This window comes from Phyllobates terribilis, unplaced genomic scaffold (assembly GCF_046119375.1).
Source record: "Phyllobates terribilis strain yellow unplaced genomic scaffold, ASM4611937v1 Scaffold_7__3_contigs__length_470593459, whole genome shotgun sequence".
Taxonomy (NCBI): Eukaryota; Metazoa; Chordata; class Amphibia; order Anura; family Dendrobatidae; genus Phyllobates; species Phyllobates terribilis.
The window spans coordinates 152,629,290-152,657,088 of NW_027362767.1; the positions used below are offsets into that span (position 1 = coordinate 152,629,290).

A 27,799-nucleotide genomic window follows, 5' to 3' on the forward strand; every position below is an offset into this window, starting at 1 on the left:
AGAGAAAAAGAGAGGAAGAGATCGAGCAGGAAAGAGAAAGATCAAGAGAGATTGAGAGGCAGAGATGTGGAGAGTGTAGACACTGGCTAATCAGGGACATCCTCCCCAAATTAACGCAGACTTTAGTAAGAAGGAATTTAGACCACCTTGCACTGTCTGAACACAGAAATCTCTTTCATATCCAAGTAGAAACGAACAAGTCCTGCAATATTAGGTTAATATTAGACTTATCCCTTTAATACGTTGGAGTTTCCAACAACATAACACAAAACTCACCAGCGGATTGGGATCAGCTTGTGAAAAGATGTATCTCAAAAATACCCCCATGTGGGCCGGCCGAGATTTTAGTTTGTCCAGGTCTTGGAACAATCCATCACACTGCAGGAAAAAAAGCATGAAAATGAGGAATTGTGTTACAAAGCTAATTATTCAACATTTCCGTGAGGAATAACAAAGAGACGCCATTACAAAGTTATAAGAAAAAGTGCTCCAGAATTGTTGGGATTCCAGTATATTTAAACACAGGAGCGCGTGTACACGGGGAGGTGGGGGAGCGGAGCGTAGACACGGAGGGGGGAAAGGAGGAGCAGCGTAGACATGGGGGGGGAGGAGCGTAGACACGGGGGGTGGGAGGAGCAGCGTAGACACGGGGGGGGGGGGGAGCAGCGTAGACACGGGGGGTGGGAGGAGCAGCGTAGACATGGGGGGAGGAGGGAGGAGCATAGACACGGGGGGTGGGAGGAGCAGCGTAGACACGGGGGGGAAAGGAGGAGCAGCGTAGACACGGGGGGGGGGGGAGGAGGGAGGAGCGTAGACACGGGGGGGGGAGGAGGGAGGAGCGTAGACACGGGGGGGGTGAGGGAGGAGCGTAGACACGGGGGGGTGAGGGAGGAGCGTAGACACGGGGGGGTGAGGGAGGAGCGTAGACACGGGGGGGGTGAGGGAGGAGCGTAGACACGGGGGGGGTGAGGGAGGAGCGTAGACACGGGGGGGTGAGGGAGGAGCGTAGACACGGGGGGGTGAGGGAGGAGCGTAGACACGGGGGGGTGAGGGGAGAGCGTAGACACGGGGGGGTGAGGGAGGAGCGTAGACACGGGGGGGTGAGGGAGGAGCGTAGACACGGGGGGGGGGTGAGGGAGGAGCGTAGACACGGGGGGGGGTGAGGGAGGAGCGTAGACACGGGGGGGGGGTGAGGGAGGAGCGTAGACACGGGGGGGGGGTGAGGGAGGAGCGTAGACACGGGGGGGGGTGAGGGAGGAGCGTAGACACGGGGGGGGTGAGGGAGGAGCGTAGACACGGGGGGGGTGAGGGAGGAGCGTAGACACGGGGGGGGGTGAGGGAGGAGCGTAGACACGGGGGGGTGAGGGAGGAGCGTAGACACGGGGGGGGTGAGGGAGGAGCGTAGACACGGGGGGGTGAGGGAGGAGCGTAGACACGGGGGGGTGAGGGAGGAGCGTAGACACGGGGGGGTGAGGGAGGAGCGTAGACACGGGGGGGTGAGGGAGGAGCGTTAGACACGGGGGGGGTGAGGGAGGAGCGTAGACACGGGGGGGGGTGAGGGAGGAGCGTAGACACGGGGGGGTGAGGGAGGAGCGCAGACACGGGGGGGTGAGGGAGGAGCGTAGACACGGGGGGGGAGGGAGGAGCGTAGACACGGGGGGGGGGGGGGAGGTGGAGCATAGACACGGGGGGGAGGTGGAGCATAGACGGGGGGGTGGAGCATAGACACGGGGGATGAGGGAGGAGCATAGACACGGGGGGGTGGTGGAGCATAGACACGGGGGGGTGAGGGAGGAGCATAGACACGGGGGGGTGAGGGAGGAGCATAGACACGGGGGGGGGAGGTGGAGCATAGACACGGGGGGGGGGGAGAGGTGGAGCATAGACACGGGGGGGGAGAGGTGGAGCATAGACACGGGGGGGGAGAGGTGGAGCATAGACACGGGGGATGAGGGAGGAGTGTAGACACGGGGGGGTGAGGGAGGAGCGTAGACACGGGGGATGAGGGAGGAGTGTAGACACGGGGGGGTGAGGGAGGAGCGTAGACACGGGGGGGTGAGGGAGGAGCGTAGACACGGGGGGGTGAGGGAGGAGCGTAGACACGGGGGGGTGAGGGAGGAGCGTAGACACGGGGGGGTGAGGGAGGAGCGTAGACACGGCGGGGTGAGGGAGGAGCGTAGACACGGGGGGGGAGGGAGGAGCGTAGACACGGGGGGGGGAGGTGGAGCGTAGACACGGGGGGGGTGAGGGAGGAGCGTAGACACGGGGGGGGGGGGGAGAGGTGGAGCGTAGACACGGGGGGGGGGGGGGGAGAGGTGGAGCATAGACACGGGGGGGAGAGGTGGAGCATAGACACGGGGGGGGAGAGGTGGAGCATAGACACGGGGGGGGGGAGGTGGAGCATAGACACGGGGGGGGAGGTGGAGCGTAGACACGGGGGATGAGGGAGGAGCGTAGACACGGGGGGGTGAGGGAGGAGCGTAGACACGGGGGGGTGAGGGAGGAGCGTAGACACGGGGGGGTGAGGGAGGAGCGTAGACAAGGGGGGGTGAGGGAGGAGCGTAGACACGGGGGGGTGAGGGAGGAGCGTAGACACGGGGGGGTGAGGGAGGAGCGTAGACACGGGGGGGTGAGGGAGGAGCGTAGACACGGGGGGGTGAGGGAGGAGCGTAGACACGGGGGGGTGAGGGAGGAGCGTAGACACGGGGGGGTGAGGGAGGAGCGTAGACACGGGGGGGTGAGGGAGGAGCGTAGACACGGGGGGGGTGAGGGAGGAGCGTAGACACGGGGGGGTGAGGGAGGAGCGTAGACACGGGGGGGTGAGGGAGGAGCGTAGACACGGGGGGGTGAGGGAGGAGCGTAGACACGGGGGGGTGAGGGAGGAGCGTAGACACGGGGGGGTGAGGGAGGAGCGTAGACACGGCGGGGTGAGGGAGGAGCGTAGACACGGCGGGGTGAGGGAGGAGCGTAGACACGGGGGGGTGAGGGAGGAGCGTAGACACGGGGGGGTGAGGGAGGAGCATAGACACGGGGGGGGAGGTGGAGCATAGACACGGGGGGGGTGAGGGAGGAGCGTAGACACGGGGGTTGAATTTATTTGCTTTAGCAGATACAGGACAATGTGGAGTATGAGGTCTGCGCGTTACCTCAGAGATATCATAGTCATGGTCATACTCCTCTTCTCCTATGATTGTTGACCGAGCACTGTCCACCTGTAAAATCCATATACACATCTCACATACACATTTCTGACCATAGGTGAATGGATAGAAGGATAGATAAGACCCCTGTACCGATTCCTGAATCAATGCCGAGTCGGAGCCCTGCCGTCGGTGCTGGAAGAGTTTGGTAGAGATGACTGGTGAGGTATGAGAGCTGTCTAACCCAAAGTCGGACAAGATGGAGTTCCTGTTCATGGAAAACTGGAAAAAAAACATTTTTACTTACATGTAAAACCTAAAGATCCAGGACACGAGCCACCCATCAGGCAAAGTTTCATGGGTTGTCTCAACCAAAGAAAATATATCCAACCTATGTGCCCAAGGGTATAATACAATATTCTCAGGCCTGATCTCCCTATAGATTCCCGGCCTTTTCTAGAGATCTGGACCTCTAGATCCATTTGTGAGCATTACTAATAAACAAACAGATTACTATCCTGTAGAAATATGCAATAATCAGCATAAAAATGTCAATCACTCATCTAGACGGTGGTCAAAAAATCCAAGGCTGCTCCTCGGGGGGCGTGCCTGACTACATTTTCAGCTAATTATACAGTTGAAAAAATAACTATATTTATTTGGTCTCTACAATACAGAACAAGACCGCATGAGGCTATTTTTAAGGCTATTAATGCCCCATAACGAATAATCAGAAGTTCCAGATGGTCAAATTCCGGACTAACAGACCTTCACAGCATTTTACCTCGTCCATACGCAGCAGCTGATATGGATCAGTGAACGATACAGAATTGTAACCCAACCCCTAGAGAGTTCTCTTTTCGCTCCGCTGAGCTGTGCTCTTGCTTACCTCACTAATTGATGGGATCCTTTCAGTGCCTGAATCTAGGCCGCTGTCACAGTCTTGTGAATCCATAGACAGGCGGACTATAAAACAGATATTGTCCATATTATTTGGAGCTCGTGGGATTTTCGGAATGCATATAAAAAGGATTTTCTTTTCTGTATATAATTCAAAGCAGATTGTCCATTTTTTTTGCGGGTTTCTGCCTCCGCTCGTTGCTGCTGTTAGAGGCAGGTGTTAGCTGTATAACACAGCCGCTGAGCCCTGCCCAGGGTTAAAATAAGAGGACAGGGTGTCATTTCTGGGCTGTTTTATGTTTGAACACTATAGGAAAATTACCTTTTAGCTGTAGTACCTCATTTCACCACGTTGAGTGCATTTGCGTTCCCCATAAAGACCAATGTAACAGCGCCCCCCACAATTTCTCTGTGCATCAGGGCAATTGGACTTTCCTGGAAAATATCTTTGTAGAAACGTACCTTCTCCTACTTTATAGCCTACGGAGCTGCAGTCGCTGTATGAACGCAAAATATCCTGGAGAAAAATGAAAAACCATCTAAATAGAAAATGTCAAGATAAGAATGCACACACAGAAGAATTACATACAGGGGACAATCTTAAACACAAAAAGGGAGTTTGTGGATTTTTTTTCTATTTAATAACTTATCTTTAGGTCAATCACTTGACTAATCTACTGATCAGCTGATTAAAAGTGCTAAAGAAGTGACAGAGCTCCATACATCCTGCAGTGGCCATAAGTGGTACTGCAAGCTTCTGCCTACAATAGAATGGAAAGTGCATTACCGTTTATGACCACTACAGGATGTATGGAGCCATGTCACATTCTGCAACTTTGTCTGGACACCATGACGCAATGATGGTGTCCACCATGAGCAGAAAAAGGAAATGAAGAACAGAGACTAAGGAGGTCATGAATAATCTTGAGATACTTGTGGTGCACCAGCTTTGCTTCCCATGATGGGATTGTACTCACTGCGGGTCCAGCCATCTCCTGACGAATCTTAAGTTGCAGTTGATGGACCCTCCTTCTGGCTCCCTCGATCTGCTCCTGGAGACTGGGGTTCGGGGTTCGGTTATAAACTTCACAAAGAGCCTATAAATAACAGAGAACATGTCTCCAAAGCTGAACCACTACCACCACATGGTGGAAGGGCTGGAAAGTAGTGCGATCAAATTCAATGAGTAGACCAGTCTGGACCCTCTCCAGTCATAAATGACGGTTGGGTGGTCCAATCAGATGCATCTAGACATTGTACTAAATCAATACTAGTTTATTACAAGGACCAACTCAGCAGCTCTCACCACCATAAGATCCAGCCAGCACAAAACCAATGAGACCCACTGCCCTGGTGTATTACATACATGTATTGTCACAACTTTGTTGTCGGATTACCCGGGGCCAGGAGCTCCTTCCCTGTCCCCAACAATAGGGGTGCTCTAGCTATCCCTGCTCCCCAGATTACTTCTGATGGTGAAGATGCTGAGGCCATGTACCTTGCTAAACTCCTGAATCAGCCCTAGAGCTGTCCCCTTCCCCCACCAAGGGAAGTGGGGAGGAATAGTGTATGTAAATATACAAACCAGACTAACAAGAGAGGATGTACAGGGATAAATGAACATACCAAATAATACAAATATGCACTCACAGAAAACAGAGAGGAACACCGGGAAGTAAAGGAAGGAAAAACCAAATAGGAGAGGATGAGGATTTGCACAGAGCCAAAACACCTAGCAACAGTACACTACAAAAATGACAACTGACTCCTCTACTCCTCACCACGCTGTACAAGACTTAACACTGGCAATCCAAATTGCCAGATGAGAGTATATATAGGAGAGGGGAGTGACCAAGACTGAACAGCTGAGATCCTCCAAGCTGGGAAGCTTCAGAGACTCCAAGCTCAACAGCTAAACCCCTGCACTGCTAACAGAAACCTGCACCATTTAATATGAAGGATAAGTGCTTCTGACCAGTGCAGGAGTACGTGAAATCAGACGCTGCGGTCTTCTGGCCCCTCTCGGTCATGGAAAATCCGTGACATATACACTACTGTTCAAAAGTTTGGGGTCACCCAGACAATTTTGTGTTTTCCATGAAAACTCACATTTATCAAATGAGTTGCAAACTGAATAGAAAATATAGTCCAGACATTGACAAGGTTAGAAATAATGATTTTTATTTGAAAAAATAATTTTCTCCTTCAAACTTTGCTTTCAGCAAAGAATGCTCCCTTTGCAGCAATTCCAGCATTGCAGACCTTTGTCATTCTAGCTGTTAATTTGCTGAGGTCATCTTGAGAAATTTCCCCCCATGCTTCCTGAAGACCCTCCCACAAGTTGGATGAGCTTGATGGGCACTTTTTGCGTACCATACGGTCAAGCTGCTCCCACAACAGCTCAATTTGGTTGAGATCTGGTGACTGCGCTGGCCACTCCATTACAGATAGAACACCAGCTGCCTGCTTCTTCCCTAAATAGTTCATGCATAATTTGGAGGTGTGCTTTGGGTCATTGTCCTGTTGTAGGATGAAATTGGCTCCAATCAAGCGCTGTCCACAGGGTATGGCATGGCGTTGCAAAATGGAGTGTGTAACATCCCTGGTGGCGTGCTGGCATGGCTTACCACCTCCCACCATGCAAGACCGCCATCTTACCTATCAGTCCAGGCTGCACACTTTGCTCCAGTACCTGCTGTGTGCATGTCTCTTGTCTGACTGCTTAGGGCGGCGGCGCGGTTTACTGCCTGATTCTTATAGCTACTGTGTGCGCACTCCTAATGCGTCCCCAGCCTATTGTTGTGAGTCTCTGGATACTTAAACCCCCTCCACCCAGTAGGAGGTGCCTGAGCAACACTTTCTTTCAGTGTGTTCTGCGCACTTGAGTTGCCAGGTCCTGTCCTGTATCTTGTATGTTTCCGCCACCCTGGGGGCTGTATACCCAGACCTGTTACCTGTATCTGTGACTTCTAGTCAGTTTCCGCCACCCTGGGGGCTGAGTTCCCAGGCTCGTTCCTGTATCTTGTTCCTGGTTCAGTTCCTGTCTGAACAGTGTCCTAACCCGTTACTTGTTTGTCTCTATGTTCGTATCTTCCCTTTTCCTGCAGTGTCTGAACTTGCACCTAACTCCAATTCGTTGTCTCTGTACTTCATTGTAAGTAGCTAGTGTGTATCTGCTCCGCTCGTCTACCGCACCTGCAGGTTTTGCTCTGCTCGTCTACCGCACCTGCGGGTTTTGCTCTGCTCTGCTCGTCTACCGCACCTGCCTCTGCTCTGCTCGTCTACCGCACCTGCGGGTTTTGCTCTACTCTGCTCGTCTACCGCACCTGCGGGTTTTGCTCTGCTCGTTTACCGCACCTGCGGGTTTTGCTTTGCTCGTCTGCCGTACCTAGGGCTCTGTTCCTGTATCCCAGTCTGTACTGGTCCTTATCCTGCATGCGTTCCTACCTGCCAGTACCCACCTGTCTGCATACCAGCCGTGCCTGCCAGTACCCACCTGTCAGTATGCCAGCCTAAACTTGCCTGTTCCTGCATTCCCCGGTGTGGGTCAACAGCTGTGACCGGGGTCTGACCTGGAGTAGCACCTGGTCCCTCTGCTCGGTTCCTCCCTTGTTCACGGAGTCGACTGAGCCGCCGTGCGACCTTGGTTGGACCGAGTTGATACTTAGTCATGCCCCTCCAGGCACTCCTCGGTTCATGGTCCAGTGGGATCACTAATCATGCTCACGACAGTCAGTCTGGGCGTGTGCATAACAGTGTGATAGCCTTCCTTATTCAAAATCCCATTTACCTTGTACAAATCTCCCACTTTACCAGCACCAAAGCAACCCCAGACCATCACATTACCTCCACCATGCTTGACAGATGGCATCAGGCACTCTTCCAGCATCTTTTCAGTTGTTCTGCGTCTCACAAATGTTCTTCTGTGTGATCCAAAACACCTCAAACATTGATTCGTCTGTTCATAAAACTTTTTTCCAATCTTCCTCTGTCCAATGTCTGTGTTCTTTTGCCAATATTAATCTTTTCCTTTTATTAGCCAGTCTCAGATATAGCTTTTTCTTTGCCACTTTGCCCTGAAGGCCAGCATCCCGGAGTCGCCTATTCACTGTAGAAGTTGACACTGGCGTTTTGCGTGTACTATTTAATAAAGCTGCCAGTTGAGGAGCTGTGAGGAGTCGATTTCTCAGAATAGAGACTCTAATGTACTTGGTCTTGTTGCTCAGTTGTGCAGTGGGGCCTCCCACTTCTCTTTCTACTCTGGTTAGAGCCTGTTTGTGCTCTCCTCTGAAGGGAGTAGTACACCACGTTGTAGGACATCTTCAGTTTCTTGGCAATTTCTCGCATGGAATAGACTTCATTTCTAAGAACAAGAATAGACTGTCGAGTTTCACATGAAAGTTCTCTTTCTCTGGTCATTTTGAGAGTTTCATAGAACAAACAAATGTAATGCTCCAGATTCTCAACTAGCTCAAAGGAAGGTAAATTTTATAGCTACTCAAAATCAGCCAAACCGTTTTCAGCTGGGTTCACATACTTGTGCAAGGGTTTTCTAAACATCCATTAGCCTTCTTACACAGTTAGCAAACACAATGCACCATTAAAACACTGGAGTGGTGGTTGTTGGAAATGGGCCTCTATACACCAATGTTTTATTGCAATAAAAACAAGACGTTTGCAGCTAGAATAGTCATTTACTACATTAACAATGTATAAAGTATATTTCTGATTCATTTAATGAAAAAAAATGTGCTTTTCTTTAAAAAATAATGAAATTTCTAGATGACCCCAAACTTTTGAACGGTAGTGTATGTTACACTGTTACATAATTACATAGGCTTGAAAAAAAACCTAGATCCATCAAGTTCAACCTTTCGGCACCAACTATACATTTTGTCACCAAATTAACTATAACCCACAAGGTTTTCTTTTTTTGGGTTATTTCATACAGCCCCCTTGAGAATTATTTTTACTGCAAACCACCAAGGACACCGTTCCACTACATAACCAGTTTATTAAAGCAATGGCGAAATGATGGGTATCATAAGGCTCGCCAGATGGGTCAAAGCTACCAACCTTGCGAAAGCAGTCCTGACCATCATGGCCATGTAGTGACCTAGTGAGGTTTTCAAGATGGGTCAAAGCTACCAACCTCAAAACAAGTCTTGAACATCATGGCCACTCACTGACATAGTGAGGTTCCCAAAATGGGTCAAAGCTACCAACCTCATTAAAGCAGTCCTAACAACCATGGACACTCAATGACATAGTGAGTCTCTCAAAATGGATCAAAGCTACTAACCTTGCGAAAGCAGTCTTGACCATGATGGCCACTCACTGAAATAGCGAGATTCCCAAGATAGGTCAAATCTACCAACTTCAAAGCAGTCCTGACAATCATAGCCACTATTTGACATAGTGAGATTCCCAAGATGGGTCAAAGCTAACAAGCTAGTGAAAGCAGTTTGTACGTCAAGGCCAATCATTGACCATTAGTTTGTATACCAAGGGTTCAAACTCAGGGAACCCACCCAATGGTTGACAGTGGGTTTGCCTCTGTTTTTGTCACTTGCCAATTCAGGGAAAATTTAGCCTAACGTAATCCTCACTCAGATGCCTACATGCCCAAGCAACAAAAAGTGGAATTGCCCTCTAAATAGTGGCCCATTGGCCCTGACCTGGAGCTCCGTCTCTTCTTGCTTCAGCATTTTGTGAAGGATCTGGGTTGCATGCTTCTGAACCTCAGGATCCTAAAAACAAGAAGGGAAAATATAAAAAATAAATAAAGTTCAAAATTTGTGCCTGGCTCCTGTGGGATCCAGCCCATAACATGATGATGTTGGTAATGCCAGGATACCAACACGTTGACACAATACCGGATCCTCTAGTACCAATACAGAGGTCTACTGGCACAACCAAAAAACTGTAACCTTTACTGGAGTCTTTCCATTTTTTCAAAACTTTAAAAAATTCTTTCCCCCAAATCTCCTCTCCAGTCATTACCTGTAGCGGTTTAGGTCCTGTGATGCGCTGGGGAGGTGGCAAGGGAGGAGGAGGTGGCACCGGAGAAGACAAATTCCTAGGGGAGGCTGAAGAGCTAAGATCATGTCCGGACATTGTGGAGGAAGGCGGAGGAGAACCGAGGAGGGTGAGAGCCACGTATGTTCCAGCTGGTACAAAACAGAAGACAATTTAAAAAGACACTATGATAATCCAAAGTTGGGGGGAATCAGGGCAGTCAGAAGACAATCATGTGAAATCTTCGACTAATCAGAGCAAAGTACTTAAAAGGATTGTCCAGGATATCAAAAACATGGCTGTTTTCTCCATAAACAGTGCCACCCACTATCCACAGGTTGAGTCTCAAATCCAATAAAGTGAATAGGACCGAGATGCAATACCACACATAACCTGAGAGCAACTGTGGCGCTGTTTAAGTAAGACATCAGACTTTATTTTTTCTAATTGTTGACAATTCCTTCGAAATTAATCAAGGACAAGATGATTGGGATTTTGAAAAAAGGTTTGTAGGCCATACTCACACTTGATGAGCTTCACCACATCGATGTGAGAGCTGTTGGCAACCAACGTGCCGTTAACCTGGAGAAAAAGGACAGCGGTATATACATATACAAAATCATGCTTAAAAGGCTTAGGTGCATTGGCTGAGCAGTATCACATCATATATTACCTATATACTTTCTAGACTGACCTTCACAATACGATCACCCTCCTGTACCCCTGCCCGCATGGCTGCACCACCTGAAGAGGGGGAAAAAAGCAGAGCGACAGCTCAGATAACACCAACTACTGCATGACAGTGCGAAGAAGAGGCAGCGAAAACAGCAATAGGGGCGGATTACGCCTGCATTACATAATAAGAACAACATAGGTTCAATATATACAGTGAAGAAAATTATTATTTGATCCCTTGCTGTTTTGGTAACTCTGTCCACTGACAAAGACATGAACAGTCTATAATTTTAAGGGTAGGTTAATTTTAACATTGAGAGATAGAATATCCAGAAAAAAAAAAACAATCAAGAAAATCACATTGTATAAATTAGATAAATGTATTTGCATTTTGCAGTGAGAAATAAGTATTTGATCCTTCTGGCAAACAACACTCAATACTTGGTGGCAAAACCCTTGTTGGCAAGCACAGCAGTCAGACGTTTTTTGTAGTTGATGATGAGGGTTGTGCACATGTCAGGAGGAGTTTTGGTCCACTCCTCTTTGCAGATAATCTCTAAATCATTACGATTTTGAAGCTGTCGCTTGGCAGCTTGGAGCTTCAACTCCCTCCATAAGTTTTCTATGGGATTAAGGTCTGGAGACTGGCTAGGCCACTCCATGACCTTAATGTGCTTCTTTTTAGCCACTCCTTTGTTGCCTTGGCTGTATGTTTTGGGTCATTGTCTTGCTGGAAGACACAACTGTAACATCCTTGGCAGAATGCTGGCATGGCTTACCACCTCCCACCATGCAAGACCGCCATCTTACCCATCAATCCAGGCTGCACACTTTGCTACAGTACCTGCTGTGTGCATGTCTCTTGTCTGATTGCTTAGGGCAGCGGCACGGCTACTGCTTGATTCTTATAGTTACTGTGTGCGCACTCCTAATGCCTCCCCAGCCTATTGCTGTGAGTCACTGGACACTTAAACCCCCTCCACCCAGTAGGGGGTGCCTGAGCAACACTTTTCTTCAGTGTGTTCCTTGCAACTGAGTTGCCAGGTCCTGTCCTGTATCTTGTCTGTCTCCGCCTCCCTGGGGACGGAGTTCCCAGGCTCGTTCTTGTATCTTGTTCCTGGTTCAGTTCCTGTCTGAACTGTATCCTAGCCCATTACCTGTTTGTCTCTATGTCCGAACCTTCCCTTTTCCTGCAGTGTCTGAACCTGCACCTAACTTCAACTTGTCTCTGAACTTCTGTTTGTGAGTTTTGCGTACACTCGCTACTTCATTGTAAGTACCTTGTGTGCATCTGGTTCTGCTCGTCCAGCGCACCTGCGGGCTTTGCTTTGCTCTGCTCGTCTACCGCACCTGCGGGCTTTGCTTTGCTCTGCTCGTCTACCGCACCTGCGGGCTTTGCTTTGCTCTGCTCGTCTACCGCACCTGCGGGCTTTGCTTTGCTCTGCTCGTCTACCGCACCTGCGGGCTTTGCTTTGCTCTGCTCGTCTACCGCACCTGCGGGCTTTGCTTTGCTCTGCTCGTCTACCGCACCTGCGGGCTTTGCTTTGCTCTGCTCGTCTACCGCACCTGCGGGCTTTGCTTTGCTCTGCTCGTCTACCGCACCTGCGGGCTTTGCTTTGCTCTGCTCGTCTACCGCACCTGCGGGCTTTGCTTTGCTCTGCTCGTCTACCGCACCTGCGGGCTTTGCTTTGCTCTGCTCGTCTACCGCACCTGCGGGCTTTGCTTTGCTCTGCTCGTCTACCGCACCTGCGGGCTTTGCTTTGCTCTGCTCGTCTACCGCACCTGCGGGCTTTGCTTTGCTCTGCTCGTCTACCGCACCTGCGGGCTTTGCTTTGCTCTGCTCGTCTACCGCACCTGCGGGCTTTGCTTTGCTCTGCTCGTCTACCGCACCTGCGGGCTTTGCTTTGCTCTGCTCGTCTACCGCACCTGCGGGCTTTGCTTTGCTCTGCTCGTCTACCGCACCTGCGGGCTTTGCTTTGCTCTGCTCGTCTACCGCACCTGCGGGCTTTGCTTTGCTCTGCTCGTCTACCGCACCTGCGGGCTTTGCTTTGCTCTGCTCGTCTACCGCACCTGCGGGCTTTGCTTTGCTCTGCTCGTCTACCGCACCTGCGGGCTTTGCTTTGCTCTGCTCGTCTACCGCACCTGCGGGCTTTGCTTTGCTCTGCTCGTCTACCGCACCTGCGGGCTTTGCTTTGCTCTGCTCGTCTACCGCACCTGCGGGCTTTGCTTTGCTCTGCTCGTCTACCGCACCTGCGGGCTTTGCTTTGCTCTGCTCGTCTACCGCACCTGCGGGCTTTGCTTTGCTCTGCTCGTCTACCGCACCTGCGGGCTTTGCTTTGCTCTGCTCGTCTACCGCACCTGCGGGCTTTGCTTTGCTCTGCTCGTCTACCGCACCTGCGGGCTTTGCTTTGCTCTGCTCGTCTACCGCACCTGCGGGCTTTGCTTTGCTCTGCTCGTCTACCGCACCTGCGGGCTTTGCTTTGCTCTGCTCGTCTACCGCACCTGCGGGCTTTGCTTTGCTCTGCTCGTCTACCGCACCTGCGGGCTTTGCTTTGCTCTGCTCGTCTACCGCACCTGCGGGCTTTGCTTTGCTCTGCTCGTCTACCGCACCTGCGGGCTTTGCTTTGCTCTGCTCGTCTACCGCACCTGCGGGTCCGTTCCTGTATCCCAGTCTGTACTGGTCCCTATCCTGCCTGCGTTCCTACCTGCCAGTGCCCACCTGTCTGCATGCCAGCCGTGCCTACCTGTTACTGCTTTCCCCAGTGTGGGTCAACAGCTGTGACAGGGGTCTGACCTGGAGTAGCACCTGGTCCTTCTGCTCGGTTCCTCCCTGGTTCACGGAGTCGACTGAGCCGCCGTGCGACCTTGGTCGGACTGGGTTGATACTTAGTCACGCCCCTCCAGGCACTCCTCGGTTCATGGTCCAGTGGGATTACTAATCACGCTCACGCCAGTCTGGGCGTGTGCATAACACCAGCCACGACCCATCTTCAATGCTCTTACTGAGGGAAGGAGGTTGTTGGCCAAAATCTCGTGATACATGCCCCATCCATTTTCCCTTCAGTACGGTGCAGTCGTCATGTCCCCTTTGCAGAAAAGCAACCCCAAAGTATGTTTCCCCCACCATGCTTCACGGTTGGGATGATGTTCTTAGGATTGTAATCATCCTTCTTTCTCCAAACACAGCGAGTCCAGTTAATGTCAAAGAGCTCAATTTTTGTCTCATCTGAACACAGCACCTTCTCCCAATAACTCACAGAATCATCCAGGTGTTCATTGGCAAACTTCAGACGGGCCTGCACATGTGCCTTCTTGAGCAGGGGGACCTTGCGGGCACTGCAGGATTTTAAACCTTTAAGGCGTAATGTGTTACCAATGGTTTTCTTAGTGACTGTGGACCCAGCTGCCTTGAGATCATTAACAAGTTCCCCCCAGTAGTTTTAGGCTGATCTCTCACCTTCCTCATGATCAAGGATACCCCACGAGGGAGATTTTGCATGGTGTCCAAGATTGATGTCGATTGACAGTCATTTTGTATTTCTTCCATTTTCTTACTATTACACCAACAGTTGTCTCCTCCTCACCCAGCGTCTTACTTATGGTTTTGTAGCCCATTCCAGCTTTGTGCAGGTCTATGATCTTGTCCCTGACATCCTTAGAAAGCTCTTTGGTCTTGCCCATGTTGTAGAGGTTAGAGTCTGACTGATTAATTGAGTTTGGGGACAGGAGTCTTTTATACAGGTGACTATGTAAGACAGCTGTCTTTAATGCAGGTAGCGAGTTGATTAGGAGCATCTGACTGGTCTGTAGGAGCCAGAACTCATAATGGTTTGTAGGGGATCAAATAGTTATTTGCATTTTGCAGTGAGAAATAAGTATCTAATTTATACAATGTGATATTCTTGATTTTTTTCTGGATATTCTATCTCTCAATGTTAAAATTAACCTAGCCTTAAAATTATAGACTGTTCATGTCTTTGTCAGTGGGCAAACTTACTAAAACAGCAAGGGATCAAATACTTATTTCCCCCATTGTATATATATTATAAAAGCCTCCTAAATTGCCTGACCACACAGGTTTACTCACCTTGGCGCACTGACTGAACAAGGACGATTCTGTCCCCGCTGACTGTAAACCCAAATCCATTCTGATCCCTCTGTACAACCACACAGCGCTGGACCAAACCTACAGGTAAAGTAATAGAAAATGGGCGAATTTAGGAGAGAGAGAGATATATATATATATATATATATATATATATATATATATATATATATATATATATATACACACACACACACACACACACACATTCTTTCCATTACTGAGATAGAAGATGGCAGTTGGTGCTCACAACGTTCTAGAACTTGCAGCAGAATGTCTGTGTTGCTTTTAGCTCCTCCTCCCTCCATAGAATTTTAAAAGCACCAACTGTCATCGTCCATCTCAGTAATGGGAAATCTGTTCAGGAGGAGAAAAAAAAAGCAGATTTCTCTAAGATATGTTACAAAGTTACTTATTTTCACGTGAATTATTGATTTATGAAATAAAAATTAAAATGATGGTGGCACTAAGTACATCAAATACAAATATGACAAAATAACATTCAGCAAAATAAAAAAAAAGACTAAATATAATAAAACAACATACAGTAACATACAATAATAAGCATTTCAAAATACTATCATATAACCAGCAGCTTGACTTTTCAAATCCTGACCACACGGGGGAGCCACAGTCCACTCTATGCAGAGGATGTGTCCTAATTAAGGTCACATGAACTGCTTGCTGCCTGGCTGCTGAAAGATTTTTGGCTGGGAGTGCAGTTTAGATAATGGCAGCAGCGGTGATAACATAACAGGTCAAACAACTGGCGGATTAACTAAGCAGGAGCGGCTGAAGCAATTTGTATTACAAGGTAATAAAAGGGTTATTTCTTCTATCCTACACCCACCCCCCCCCCCACCCCCCATCAAAAAATATCACAAGCTAACCCCTATATCTGCCCTCTGGCACTTAAAGGGTGAAGCCATGTTCAGCCTGGCTCCATGGCCTGTAAGACTTCTGGAGAGAGCTGGCAGTCCCATAGACAATAGGTGAAGCAGAGATCATGTCCCAGTGATCAGCACGTTATCTCCTATATGGATAGGGGATACGTTATTATTATTATTATTTTTTTTTTTAATTATTGATCAGCCTTTGCAAAGTTATGAAACTTTTTAATATACTCCCATTTACTTATTTTGCTTCCTTTTCTTCTAAACTCCATGCTGAAAGTGCTCTTTTAACTGGTTAGTTCGTGCACTTTTAGCAGCTGCTTTTATCTGCTGCTCTACCAAGAATTTGTAGGCAAACGCTATTTCCAATCACTGTCCCTGTGGCGTGTGCGGGAGAAAAGCAGAGCAGGGTAATGATTGTAAGTAAATAGAGTAGGAGCACAGATTCTTCATACAACAGCAGATCAAAGCAGCTTCTAAAAGTACATGAACCAGGCAGGTAAAACAGCACTTTCAGTATTCAGAATAGAGGAGGTAAAATATGACAATGAAGTATATTACAAAGATTCAGAACTTTATAAAGGCTGATCAATCATTAAATTGAATTAAGGAATATATTGTTTAGTTACTCTTGGCTTTCACGTATATTACCCAACTGGGTGCGTCCATGTCTTGTTATTGACCCACTGCTTTAAAGCTGGACGTGTACAGACCATTGTCCTATAGAAGTCAATGGAGTGGTGGTACGGCTTTATTCACCATGTACTCCCTTTCTTGGCATGGGATAAACCATTACTGTCTATAACAGTAGCGTAGCTACCAGGGGGCAGAGGACGCCCCGGGCCCCGCGCTCTAGGGGCCCACCCGGAGCTACTGGCACTGTTCACTATAGCAGTGTTCGCTGCTCATTTGCATACGTCTGTAGCTCCGCCTCCCTGCTTCTGGTTCTTCCACTGCCGCCAATCAGCAGAGGGAGAGGAGATCAGCACATCTGACCAATCGGCCGCTCCTGCAGTTACTCCTCCCCCTGTACGGCAGCGCGGGGGCCGGCGACACAAGGAGGCGAAGATCAGCTCGTCTTCTGGTGAGGACCTGGATCTCGTCTCCTCCTCAGGAGCAGGTAGAAACTCTTCTTTGTTATGAACTTTGCTTTCCTCCTTATCCGCTCCGCCCCCGAATACTGGACTCCCCTCCCCCTGCAGTGTCCTCCTGCACCATCTACTAGGTATCTAACAAAAAGAAAAGCAGCACTAAGGCCACCAGGGATGTGCTCAGGAAGACGGAGCGCTCTGCTCCGGCGCGAGGGGCCTCGCAGCCCTGTGCACTGGCTAATGGGCTTTCTATTGAGCCACATAGTATCTGTCCTCCGAGTTCTTACAGTGGTTTTACATAGGACTGCAGGTAACATCTGATACATTATCTGTACTTAGAGAGTGATCAGTGTTATCAGTGGTGTTACATAGGACTGCAGGTATCATGTTATACATGCTGTACCCAGAGAGTGATCAGTGTTATCAGTGGTGTTACATAGGACTGCAGGTATCATGTTATACATGCTGTACCCAGAGAGTGATCAGTGTTATCAGTGGTGTTACATAGGACTGCAGGTATCATGTTATACATGCTGTACCCAGAGAGTGATCAGTGGTGTTACATAGGACTGCAGGTATCATGTTATACATGCTGTACCCAGAGAGTGATCAGTGTTATCAGTGGTGTTACATAGGACTGCAGGTATCATGTTATACATGCTGTACCCAGAGAGTGATCAGTGTTATCAGTGGTGTTACATAGGACTGCAGGTATCATGTTATACATGCTGTACCCAGAGAGTGATCAGTGTTATCAGTGGTGTTACATAGGACTGCAGGTATCATGTTATACATGCTGTACCCAGAGAGTGATAATTGTGTTGTGTGTGGTGGTGTTATTTTGAGGTGGTTGGAGGGATTGATTTCAGCAAAAAAAAAAATAAAAAATTGTCTGGACTCTGATGTCGTGAGCATGCAATGACCGAGCGTTGGTCTGCCAGGACCTTGTGGGGTGGACTCGTCAGGATCCACAATTAGCCGAGTATAGATTGTTTTTTTTATTTATTTAAACCGTGTGGTGGAGCTGTGGGGGCATCAAAGTATGGAGGACCCTCATACAGTGTGGGGGGGCCACCTCATACACTGTAGGGACTACTGTGAGTGGGAGCTAATATGTGGACCATTATACAGCGTGGTAGCTAATGAGGGAACCATTATACAGTTTGTAACCTACCTTGGGGGCAATCATACGATGTAAGGACTACTGTGAGAGCTATTATACAGCGTGGGTGCTACTGCAGTGGCCATTATGCACTGTGTGGGCATATATATATAATGTGGGAGCTGTTTTTGAGAGGGGGGGGGGGAGGAGTCGGCAAACTGTGGGAACTACTTTGAGGGCTATTATACACTGTAATTAAAACAATTCCTAGAATACACAAGTAATCTACGTCCATACACTTAATACCTCATATTACAACCGTAGGGTGACGAAGGTGTGCCGAAACGCGCGTCGGTGTCGGCGTGCAGTACACAGAGTGACGGACCACCAGGTATTAACACATGTTTATCTGATGTAAAGTGTATGGCTGATGCAATTGGCAGGTTAGGAAGTTCAAAGGCTGTACATAGGAATTATTTATTTGAATGGATTGCAAGTCTATTTTCAGTATCATGTGCTTTGTTGCCCTTTGGTCATTGACCATATACACAATTAAAAAGTTTGATAGGGCCACTCTGTACTTGCCTCCATATGTACATTTTTTTAGTAGTGGGTGTAACACAATAGAACCCATATTTCCTATGCAGAATCAGTGTACCATGGTGTAATTGTATCCAATGTCTCTATGTTTGTATTTCATATCAAGACAGTATATGTTTTCTATGAATCCATGTATGCACTTTTTCTTTAGTGCCATCAAGAATCTATTTTTGCAATAAAGGTGTTCTAGTCTGACACCTTGGCTAATTCTTTATTTTTAATTCTTTATTATGACCTGGATATTCGGTTTGTTTTGTTTGGGGTTACTATTATACACTGTGGGGACCATCACACTGTGTTTCTGGGGAGCTGTGGGACCATCACACTGTTTCTGGGGAGCTGTGGGACCATCACACTGTGTTTCTGGGGAGCTGTGGGACCATCACACTGTGTTTCTGGGGAGCTGTGGGACCATCATACTGTGCAGACGGGAGCAGTGGGACCATCATACTGTGCAGACGGGAGCAGTGGGACCATCATACTGTGCAGACGGGAGCAGTGGGACCATCATACTGTGCAGACGGGAGCAGTGGGACCATCATACTGTGCAGACGGGAGCAGTGGGACCATCATACTGTGCAGACGGGAGCAGTGGGACCATCATACTGTGCAGACGGGAGCAGTGGGACCATCATACTGTGCAGAAGGGAGCAGTGGGACCATCATACTGGGTATAGGGGAGGTGTAAGTTCATCATACTGTGTATAGGAGAGCTGTGGGTCCATCATATTGCGTATGAGGGGGACACAGGGAACATTAAATGTTAAGTGGACACTTAAGAACCAGGTGCACATGGGGCATAATTACTTTCTAGGGCACTTGCAAAGCACTTTAATATTTTGTAGGGGGCAATTTTATCATCTAGAGGGCATACAGGAGGCGTTATTACTATGTAAGGGGCACAGTGGTAGCATTTTTATGTGGGGCAGTAAGAGGAGCCTTTATTGTACCAAACAGTAGGTGCAGTAATAGGGACACATACGGCAGCAGAGGCTCAGTATTGGATTATCAGCAGGATGAGGAGTTTGTGCAGGTTGGGAATAGATGAGGACGGGGCTGGTAATGTGACAAGTCAAATGTGTCTGTGTTGTAACCTCTGCAGATGAGTCCTGGCTGGAGAAGTTGTCATGTCGGTCTGGGCCACATGGAAAAGACGGGAAAAGTGAACAAATCCATAAGACAAAATCTCAGCTGTAAGTTACCACCCATAACTGTACGGAAATCACTTGTATGTTCTGCAGGACTGGTATCTACCACTACATGTCACCATATGGCGCTAATAGCAGTGTTGGTTTTTGTTTAGAAATATTTTTCAGTAACAGCGCGGTCATCTGCTGAGGTTCCCCTATACACTTAGGCTGTGCCACCATAGTTGTAATCAGGGTTTCCCGATCAGGGACTACTCAGATATTTCAACCCCACCCCACCAGCTGAATCCCTAGCTACACCTCTGGTGTTCCAACTAAGAAACCTCAAGTTTTGAGGGGGGAACTAGGGAAACCCTGACAATTTTCAGCCCGAAATGAAATTTCTGAAACAAATTCATGGAAGTCCCAATAAATGTGGCACTGTTGGCAACTTTAATATACCCCAGTATTGATTATAACCAAACTATGGAGATAAGACTCTGTGTTTATCAAGATGTTTAAGGTCGAAAGACTTCATGGCTACCTGTTGACTCGCCGTAGTCTGTGGTCTGGCGCTGGTGCCCGGGAGACCTTCGTTCTGATGCCCCGTCACTGACAGATGACAGGCTGCTCAACCTGCAAGAAAAAGGGAAGAGATGATTAGTATATGGGCTGACACCATCATCATATAAAATACATACAAAACCTTACCATCCATTAACGTTATTTAAAATTGCTCAATGTAACCCGTTCACACCCATTCATTAGCCAAAAAAAATTAAAGGGGGGGTTTGTTGTGTTGTCTCAGAAGCTCAAATATGTTCCCCTAATCCTCACTGCTTTTTGTCTGTAAGACAACTAGCTGCAGCAGAAGCCTCCCTCCTTTCTTATTAATTCAGTCATTCAGGCTTGAAATCGGCTAGGAAACAACATGGTGTAAAGAGAACTGAGACAAGTTGTACACTAATAAGTAGAGCCACATGCACATAGTGGAATTGATTGTCTTTTGGTCTCAGAAGAGCAGCCATATCCATCCTCCATTCTCACTACCCTGTGTTTGGTGGTAAAAAAAAATATATTATTTTTTTTTATTTTAAACATGCCTTTCTAGATTTAGAAAGCCAGGAACTGGTTAGGGAGTAACAGGTGTAGATAAAGAATCAGGAGCAGGTGTATACTAATAAGGAACACCCTAATATGTCCAAATAGAAAAGTTTATCGTCTTGCTGCTCCAGAAGCTCCACTATGTCTCCCTCAACCTCAGTGCCTTGTATCTGGCTGTAGGACATCTGGCTGCAGCAGAAACCTTCCCTATTTCTTTATTAAACATTGTATTATAGGTTTAGAAATCCAGAAGCCGCAACTGAACTAGGAAATAAAAAAATGTAGAGAGAATCAGGATTTTTCCCCATAGAGTAGTTAATTGTCTTGCTGTTCCAGAAGCTTCACCATGTTCCCCTCAATCTTAGTGCTTTGTGTCTGGCTGTAAGACAACAGGCTGCAGCGGGAACTTTCTCTCCCCCCCCCCCCCTTTTTTTAATGCAAACATTTATTTTTAGGTTTATAAATCCAGAGGCTGGAAACATATAAAAGGAACAATAAATATATATCTAAAAAAAAAAAAATTAGGAGAACCATTTCTTTCCTCTAATTGGGATAGTTCTCATTTTTGGCAAGAATCAAGCAGATATTTCGAGAATTAAGCAGCAATGATTAATCAATCATCCCACTCCACATGACAGCCCACAATAGCAGAAAATCAAAGCAAAGCTCAGTGATGGAGATAGATTGGCTTCCCACCGCTTGCTTATTTCAGCAATCATTTACTCTGAAAGCGAAAGTCGTGAAGTCATACGACTGATAAATATAACATTACACGGCGCACTTCAAAGGGAAGGAAATCGAGAGGAAAAATACATTATTAATTAACCACTAGACCATAGAAATCACGACAGCAGAGGATTTGCAAAAATTCAAGCAGCTACACAACTGGGTCAGCAAAATTCACTCAGACGTTGTAAATCTACATATTTTTTTCTCTATAGGGGGCAGTGCTGGAAACCACAGGAAAGAGTCCCTCAAAATAGCTCTTCACTTCCTAGCTGCCTGAGAGGAAGTTATGAACACAGTCAACCGAGGCAACAGGTCAAGAGATGTGTCCTGGGAGAAGGAAGCCCATCATGCTTGGCAGGTTGCCTCCAAAAACCTCAACTTTATTTTAGAACCAGCATGGACTGTGAGGAGGTTGTAGCTGGGATGAAGGTGCCACGAAGAAAAAGAATCAAAGAAAAAAAAAAGAAGAGGGGGTTGAAAGGGCTATGGGAAACCTAAGGAGAACTTGGGTGATGCCCAAATCGAAATGGCCCTTGACACGGCCCTTGTGACCTCCTGGGAACTGGTGGGATCTGCAAGATATGGTACCAGATATGTGTGTGAGTGCAAAAGCAATGTCAATTGTTACAGGACCTCAGCTGTATTACAAGTAGCCAAACCCCTCCTGGAAATCTATACGCACATACAGCAGCGAAGTCACTCACAAGGAGAAAAGAAAAAGTCCCAAAACTACTATAATACTGCCCCCTATGTACAAGAATAAAACTACTATAATACTGCCCCCTATGTACAAGAATATAACTACTATAATACTGCCCCCTATGTACAAGAATATAACTACTATAATACTGTCTCCTATGTACAAGAATATAACTACTATAATACTGTCCCTATGTACAAGAATATAACTACTATAATACTGTCCCTATGTACAAGAATATAACTACTATAATACTGCCCCCTATGTACAAGAATATAACTACTATAATACTGCTCCTATGTACAAGAATATAACTACTATAATACTGCTCCTATGTACAAAAATATAACTACTATAATACTGCTCCTATGTACAAGAATATAACTACTATAATACTGCCCCTATGTACAAGAATATAACTACTATAATATTGCCCCTATGTACAAGAATATAACTACTATAATACTGCCCCTATGTACAAGAATATAACTACTATAATACTGTCTCCTATGTACAAGAATATAACTACTATAATACTGCTCCTATGTATAAGAATATAACTACTATAATACTGCTCCTATGTACAAGAATATAACTACTATAATACTGCCCCTATGTACAAGAATATAACTACTATAATATTGCCCCTATGTACAAGAATATAACTACTATAATACTGCCCCTATGTACAAGAATATAACTACTATAATACTGTCCCCTATGTACAAGAATATAACTACTATAATACTGTCCCCTATGTACAAGAATATAACTACTATAATACTGTCCCCTATGTACAAGAATATAACTACTATAATACTGCCGCCTATGTATAAGAATATAACTACTATAATACTGACCACTATGTACAAGAATATAACTACTATAATACTGCTCCTATGTACAAGAATATAACTACTATAATACTGCCCCCTATGTACAAGAATATAACTACTGTAATACTGCTCCTGTGTACAAGAATATAACTACTATAATACTGCTCCGATGTACAAGAATATAACTACTATAATACTGCTCCTATGTACAAGAATGTAACTACTATAATACTGCTCCTATGTACAAGAATATAACTACTATAATACTGCCCCTATGTACAAGAATATAACTACTATAATACTGCTCCTGTGTACAAGAATATAACTACTGTAATACTGCTCCTATGTACAAGAATATAACTACTGTAATACTGCTCCTATGTACAAGAATATAACTACTGCAATACTGCTCCTGTGTACAAGAATATAACTACTGTAATACTGCTCCTGTGTACAAGAATATAACTACTATAATACTGCTCCTGTGTACAAGAATATAACTACTGTAATACTGCTCCTATGTACAAGAATATAACTACTGCAATACTGCTCCTGTGTACAAGAATATAACTACTATAATACTGCCCCCCTATGTACAAGAATATAACTACTGTAATACTGCTCCGATGTACAAGAATATAACTACTATAATACTGCTCCTATGTACAAGAATATAACTACTGTAATACTGCTCCTATGTACAAGAATATAACTACTGCAATACTGCTCCTGTGTACAAGAATATAACTACTATAATACTGCCCCCCTATGTACAAGAATATAACTACTGTAATACTGCTCCTGTGTACAAGAATATAACTACTGCAATACTGCTCCTGTGTACAAGAATATAACTACTATAATACTGCCCCCCTATGTACAAGAATATAACTACTGTAATACTGCTCCGATGTACAAGAATATAACTACTATAATACTGCTCCTATGTACAAGAATATATCTACTATAATACTACTTCTATGTACAAGAATATAACCACTATAATACTGCTCCTATGTACAAGAATATAACTACTATAATACTGCCCCCTATGTACAAGAATATAACTACTATAATACTGCCCCCTATGTACAAGAATATAACTACTATAATACTACCCCTATGTACAAGAATATAACTACTATAATACTGCTCCTATGTACAAGAATATAACTACTATAATACTGCCCCTATGTACAAGAATATAACTACTATAATACTGCTCCTATGTACAAGAATATAACTACTATAATACTGCCCCTATGTACAAGAATATAACTACTATAATACTACCCCTATGTACAAGAATATAACTACTATAATACTGCTCCTATTTACAAGAATATAACTACTATAATACTGCTCCTATGTACAAGAATATAACTACTATAATACTACCCCTATGTACAAGAATATAACTACTATAATACTGCCCCTATATACAAGAATATAACTACTATAATACTGCTCCTATGTACAAGAATATAACTACTATAATACTGCTCCGATGTACAAGAATATAACTACTATAATACTGCTCCTATGTACAAGAATATAACTACTATAATACTGCTCGTATATACAAGGATATAACTACTATAATACTGCCCCTATGTACAAGAATATAACTACTATAATACTGCCCCTATGTACAAGAATATAACTACTATAATACTGCCCCTATGTACAAGAATATAATTACTATAATACTGCCCCCTATGTACAAGAATATAACTACTATAATACTGCTCCTATGTACAAGAATATAACTACTATAATACTGCTCCTATGTACAAGAATATAACTACTATAATACTGCCCCCTATGTACAAGAATATAACTACTATAATACTGCCCCCTATATACAAGAATATAACTACTATAATACTGCCCCTATGTACAAGAATATAATTACTATAATACTGCCCCCTATGTACAAGAATATAACTACTATAATACTGCCCCCTATGTACAAGAATATAACTACTATAATACTGCCCCCTATGTACAAGAATATAACTACTATAATACTGCCTCTATGCTATGGAATTAGGTATAAAGAAAACATCTTTAAAAAGAAAGTATCATATATTAAAAAAATAAATATCACTGGCAATTGTGAAAACAACTGTACTGAGCAAACACAACAATGTAACCTTCCTTACAACATAGCAGCAATAATGTGCAGTTGTGGATCTGTAGTAAACTCTTCCCCATATTTTCCCTTTGAATCACCATATTTATCCCAAGTTAATTGAAGAGTTAGTGATAGGTTTCATATTAGGATAATTGTCGCGATAAAGTATAATAAACGTTATAAATTCTGTAACTGTCACGCTGGGAATTGTAGTTCGCAGAAGCCATAGAATGGGCTAATAGGTTTATAAACCACGTTCACAATATTATTCTGGATTTCTTCTGTTTACCCAGAGCCGACACTGAAGGAAGTCAATAATCCTTAGTGCAGGCAGTTGGTTTTCCCCGTCTTCACTTCTACACACTTATTACAGCCATGGTTATTCAGGATCTATAGATCCGCGCCAGATTTCCTTTTATGGGTAAAGACGAAACTGTAGAAGATAAACCATGTCCTCTTTTTATTATATGTATACATTATCCGGATTCACATTCCTGTTAAGTCTTAAAAATTGATTTTCAAAACTTTTTCCCCCCCGGAGGCTAATCTGCCTTGTGCAAGCTCCTACGAAAATACAAAAGTGTGTGTTGCCCTTTAAGCTGAAGGCAGGCTCACCTTGACCTGTCAACGACAAATAATGTATGCCAGAAAGCGGACTGTGCACGTGTAAATGTAAGGAAGTCACGTGATCCTTGGATTCTGCAAACTAAAGAGGACCAGTGACTTGCCATAAACATGCAGATTTTTTTTACCTGGTGTAAATGCCGCTGTTCTCCTGAATCCGGCGATATTTTTCTTTTGCTCCTGCGCCTCTCCGTTCCTGAGATATGGCCTCTTCTTCCCTGTATAGAAATCTAGTCTTGTTGGTCAAATGGGTGTGGTAAACAACAACACGCCCACAGGAGAGGTTAAGACCACACTCACTTGGCAAACTAGATTAGATTTATTATATACAGAGAAGAGGCCATATCTCAGGAACCGAGAGGCGCATGAAGAAAAGAAAACCATCGCCGGATTCAGGAGAACAGCGGCTTTTACACAGAGTAAAAATTTATGGCAAGTGACGGGTTATTTTTAAATAAATTATGTAATATGAAAGATTAAACCATGATTAATATAGATTTTTCAAAAAGGAATAGCAGCACCCTTCACTGATTACCCAGAAAATCACAACCCAAATTTCCCAGACACACAAACTGTAGAACATGTTCTTCTACTTTCTCATATAATAAATTTCACTTTCACTCCCTTATACTTTACACTGCTACTCTACTTCTTCCAAATGGCTGCTGGGTATGAGCACAAGTCCACCAGAAGCTAACCAATAAGTCACCCGCATACCACCATAACATTTCTCATAAATAGTGACCAATGACAGTGCTGCATTATCTCTACAGTCAGAAATCCCCCTACTGACTCAGAGACACTGTTTTTATTCTCCCCCATTTTTTACACTGCAGCTCTACTTCTTCTGACTGGCTTCTGGGTGTAAGCCTAAGCCCACCACAAGCCAACCAAGAAGTCATTATTTAGAAAGTGGACTATTACATTTCTCGTACATCGTAGCTAAAGATGGAGTCCAAGGTAATCAGAATAAAAACCTAGGTGTCTAAAGGAGTCAGATTGTGGATTCTGCCTCTCCTCCATATTTTACACTGCAGCTCTTCTTCTGACTGGCTGATGTATGCAAGAATAAGCCCAACAAAAAGGCAACCAGGCAGTCGTTACTAGTGAGCGGACTATCATTCTGCTGTTCTCTATACAAGGACTTCTTCGTTAGTTTGCGGTGAGCTTGTGCTCATGCCAAGGAGCCAGTCAGGAGAAGTAGAGCTGCAGCGTATAATTTAGGGAAAAGATAGAAATCCACATCCCAACTCATCAGATTATTATTCTCTCTCTCCCTTAAATTTTATGCTGTAGCTCTACTTCTTCTGACTGGCTCCTGGGCATGAGCACAAGCTCACCGCAAGCCAACAAGGAGGACAAAAAAGAGCGCGGACCATCATTCCATTTCTGATAAAATGAAGCCTCAAAGTGAGGCTCCTGCAGCCCGCACCACAGCGCAGAAAAATCTGACTAATGTAAAATATTATATACCGTATATATTTAAAATAAGGAAAAAACAGGAAGGACGGTCGCAACAAAGGACACAATGACGGAGGTAAGTGGAAATTCAGCTCGTGCATTCTTTACATTCTTCTCGGCAATGCAGGAATTCTGAAAGAAAACTGAAGTAACACAAAGGACGAAGAGCAATAACCTTCAAGGCATGTCCCGCCACCGCGTGTAACCCTTTCAGTGCCATCACTGTAACAGGAAATATACCGCCAACCACTCCTAAGGGGTCACAGACTTGCACGGTTGCCCTCAAATAGGACTAGTTATGGGTGGGTCCTCGTAGGGAGGATTCTTTGCAGTCACTGTAAAGAGTAAAATGTTTAGGAGGCTCCCCATATATAATATATTATAATATATACCACCAGGGCAGAAGAACCCATCCAGAATCATTGAAATTTCTTCTGCCCTGGTGTCCAAATGCACCATTAGGGGAGGTGAGGACTGGGGCGACTGGGGCGAAGAGGGGGCATGAATGCCGCAAAATATTCTTCCAGTACAATATTGTTATGAAAGCCATGTTTTCA

The 27,799-nt window shown here is 45.6% G+C and overlaps 1 protein-coding gene and 1 long non-coding RNA gene across 10 annotated transcripts in view; one reads left to right on the top strand and one right to left on the bottom strand.

Moving 5' to 3' along the window:
• Nucleotides 1–27,799, bottom strand: part of ARHGEF11 (Rho guanine nucleotide exchange factor 11) — a 105,254-nt gene that overhangs the window by 36,372 nt on the left and 41,083 nt on the right. For 5 of the 9 annotated variants that reach the window (XM_073639436.1, XM_073639438.1, XM_073639437.1 and 2 more), the window contains 11 exons: nucleotides 20,196–20,287; nucleotides 14,821–14,919; nucleotides 10,753–10,802; nucleotides 10,583–10,640; nucleotides 10,044–10,210; nucleotides 9,719–9,790; nucleotides 5,018–5,137; nucleotides 4,503–4,557; nucleotides 4,030–4,106; nucleotides 3,147–3,422; nucleotides 277–378 (listed from right to left, as the gene is read on the bottom strand). In XM_073639436.1, coding sequence (XP_073495537.1) covers nucleotides 277–378; nucleotides 3,147–3,422; nucleotides 4,030–4,106; nucleotides 4,503–4,557; nucleotides 5,018–5,137; nucleotides 9,719–9,790; nucleotides 10,044–10,210; nucleotides 10,583–10,640; nucleotides 10,753–10,802; nucleotides 14,821–14,919; nucleotides 20,196–20,287 — 1,168 coding nt within the window. The remainder of the gene's footprint in view (nucleotides 1–276; nucleotides 379–3,146; nucleotides 3,423–4,029; nucleotides 4,107–4,502; nucleotides 4,558–5,017; nucleotides 5,138–9,718; nucleotides 9,791–10,043; nucleotides 10,211–10,582; nucleotides 10,641–10,752; nucleotides 10,803–14,820; nucleotides 14,920–20,195; nucleotides 20,288–27,799) is intronic. The other 4 variants (XM_073639443.1, XM_073639440.1, XM_073639442.1 and 1 more) reach the window with 1 other exon arrangement.
• Nucleotides 15,529–22,752, top strand: LOC141154043 (uncharacterized). Its single transcript, XR_012247389.1, has 3 exons — nucleotides 15,529–15,652; nucleotides 19,627–19,717; nucleotides 21,697–22,752. It is a non-coding gene; the product is annotated as an uncharacterized lncRNA (long non-coding RNA).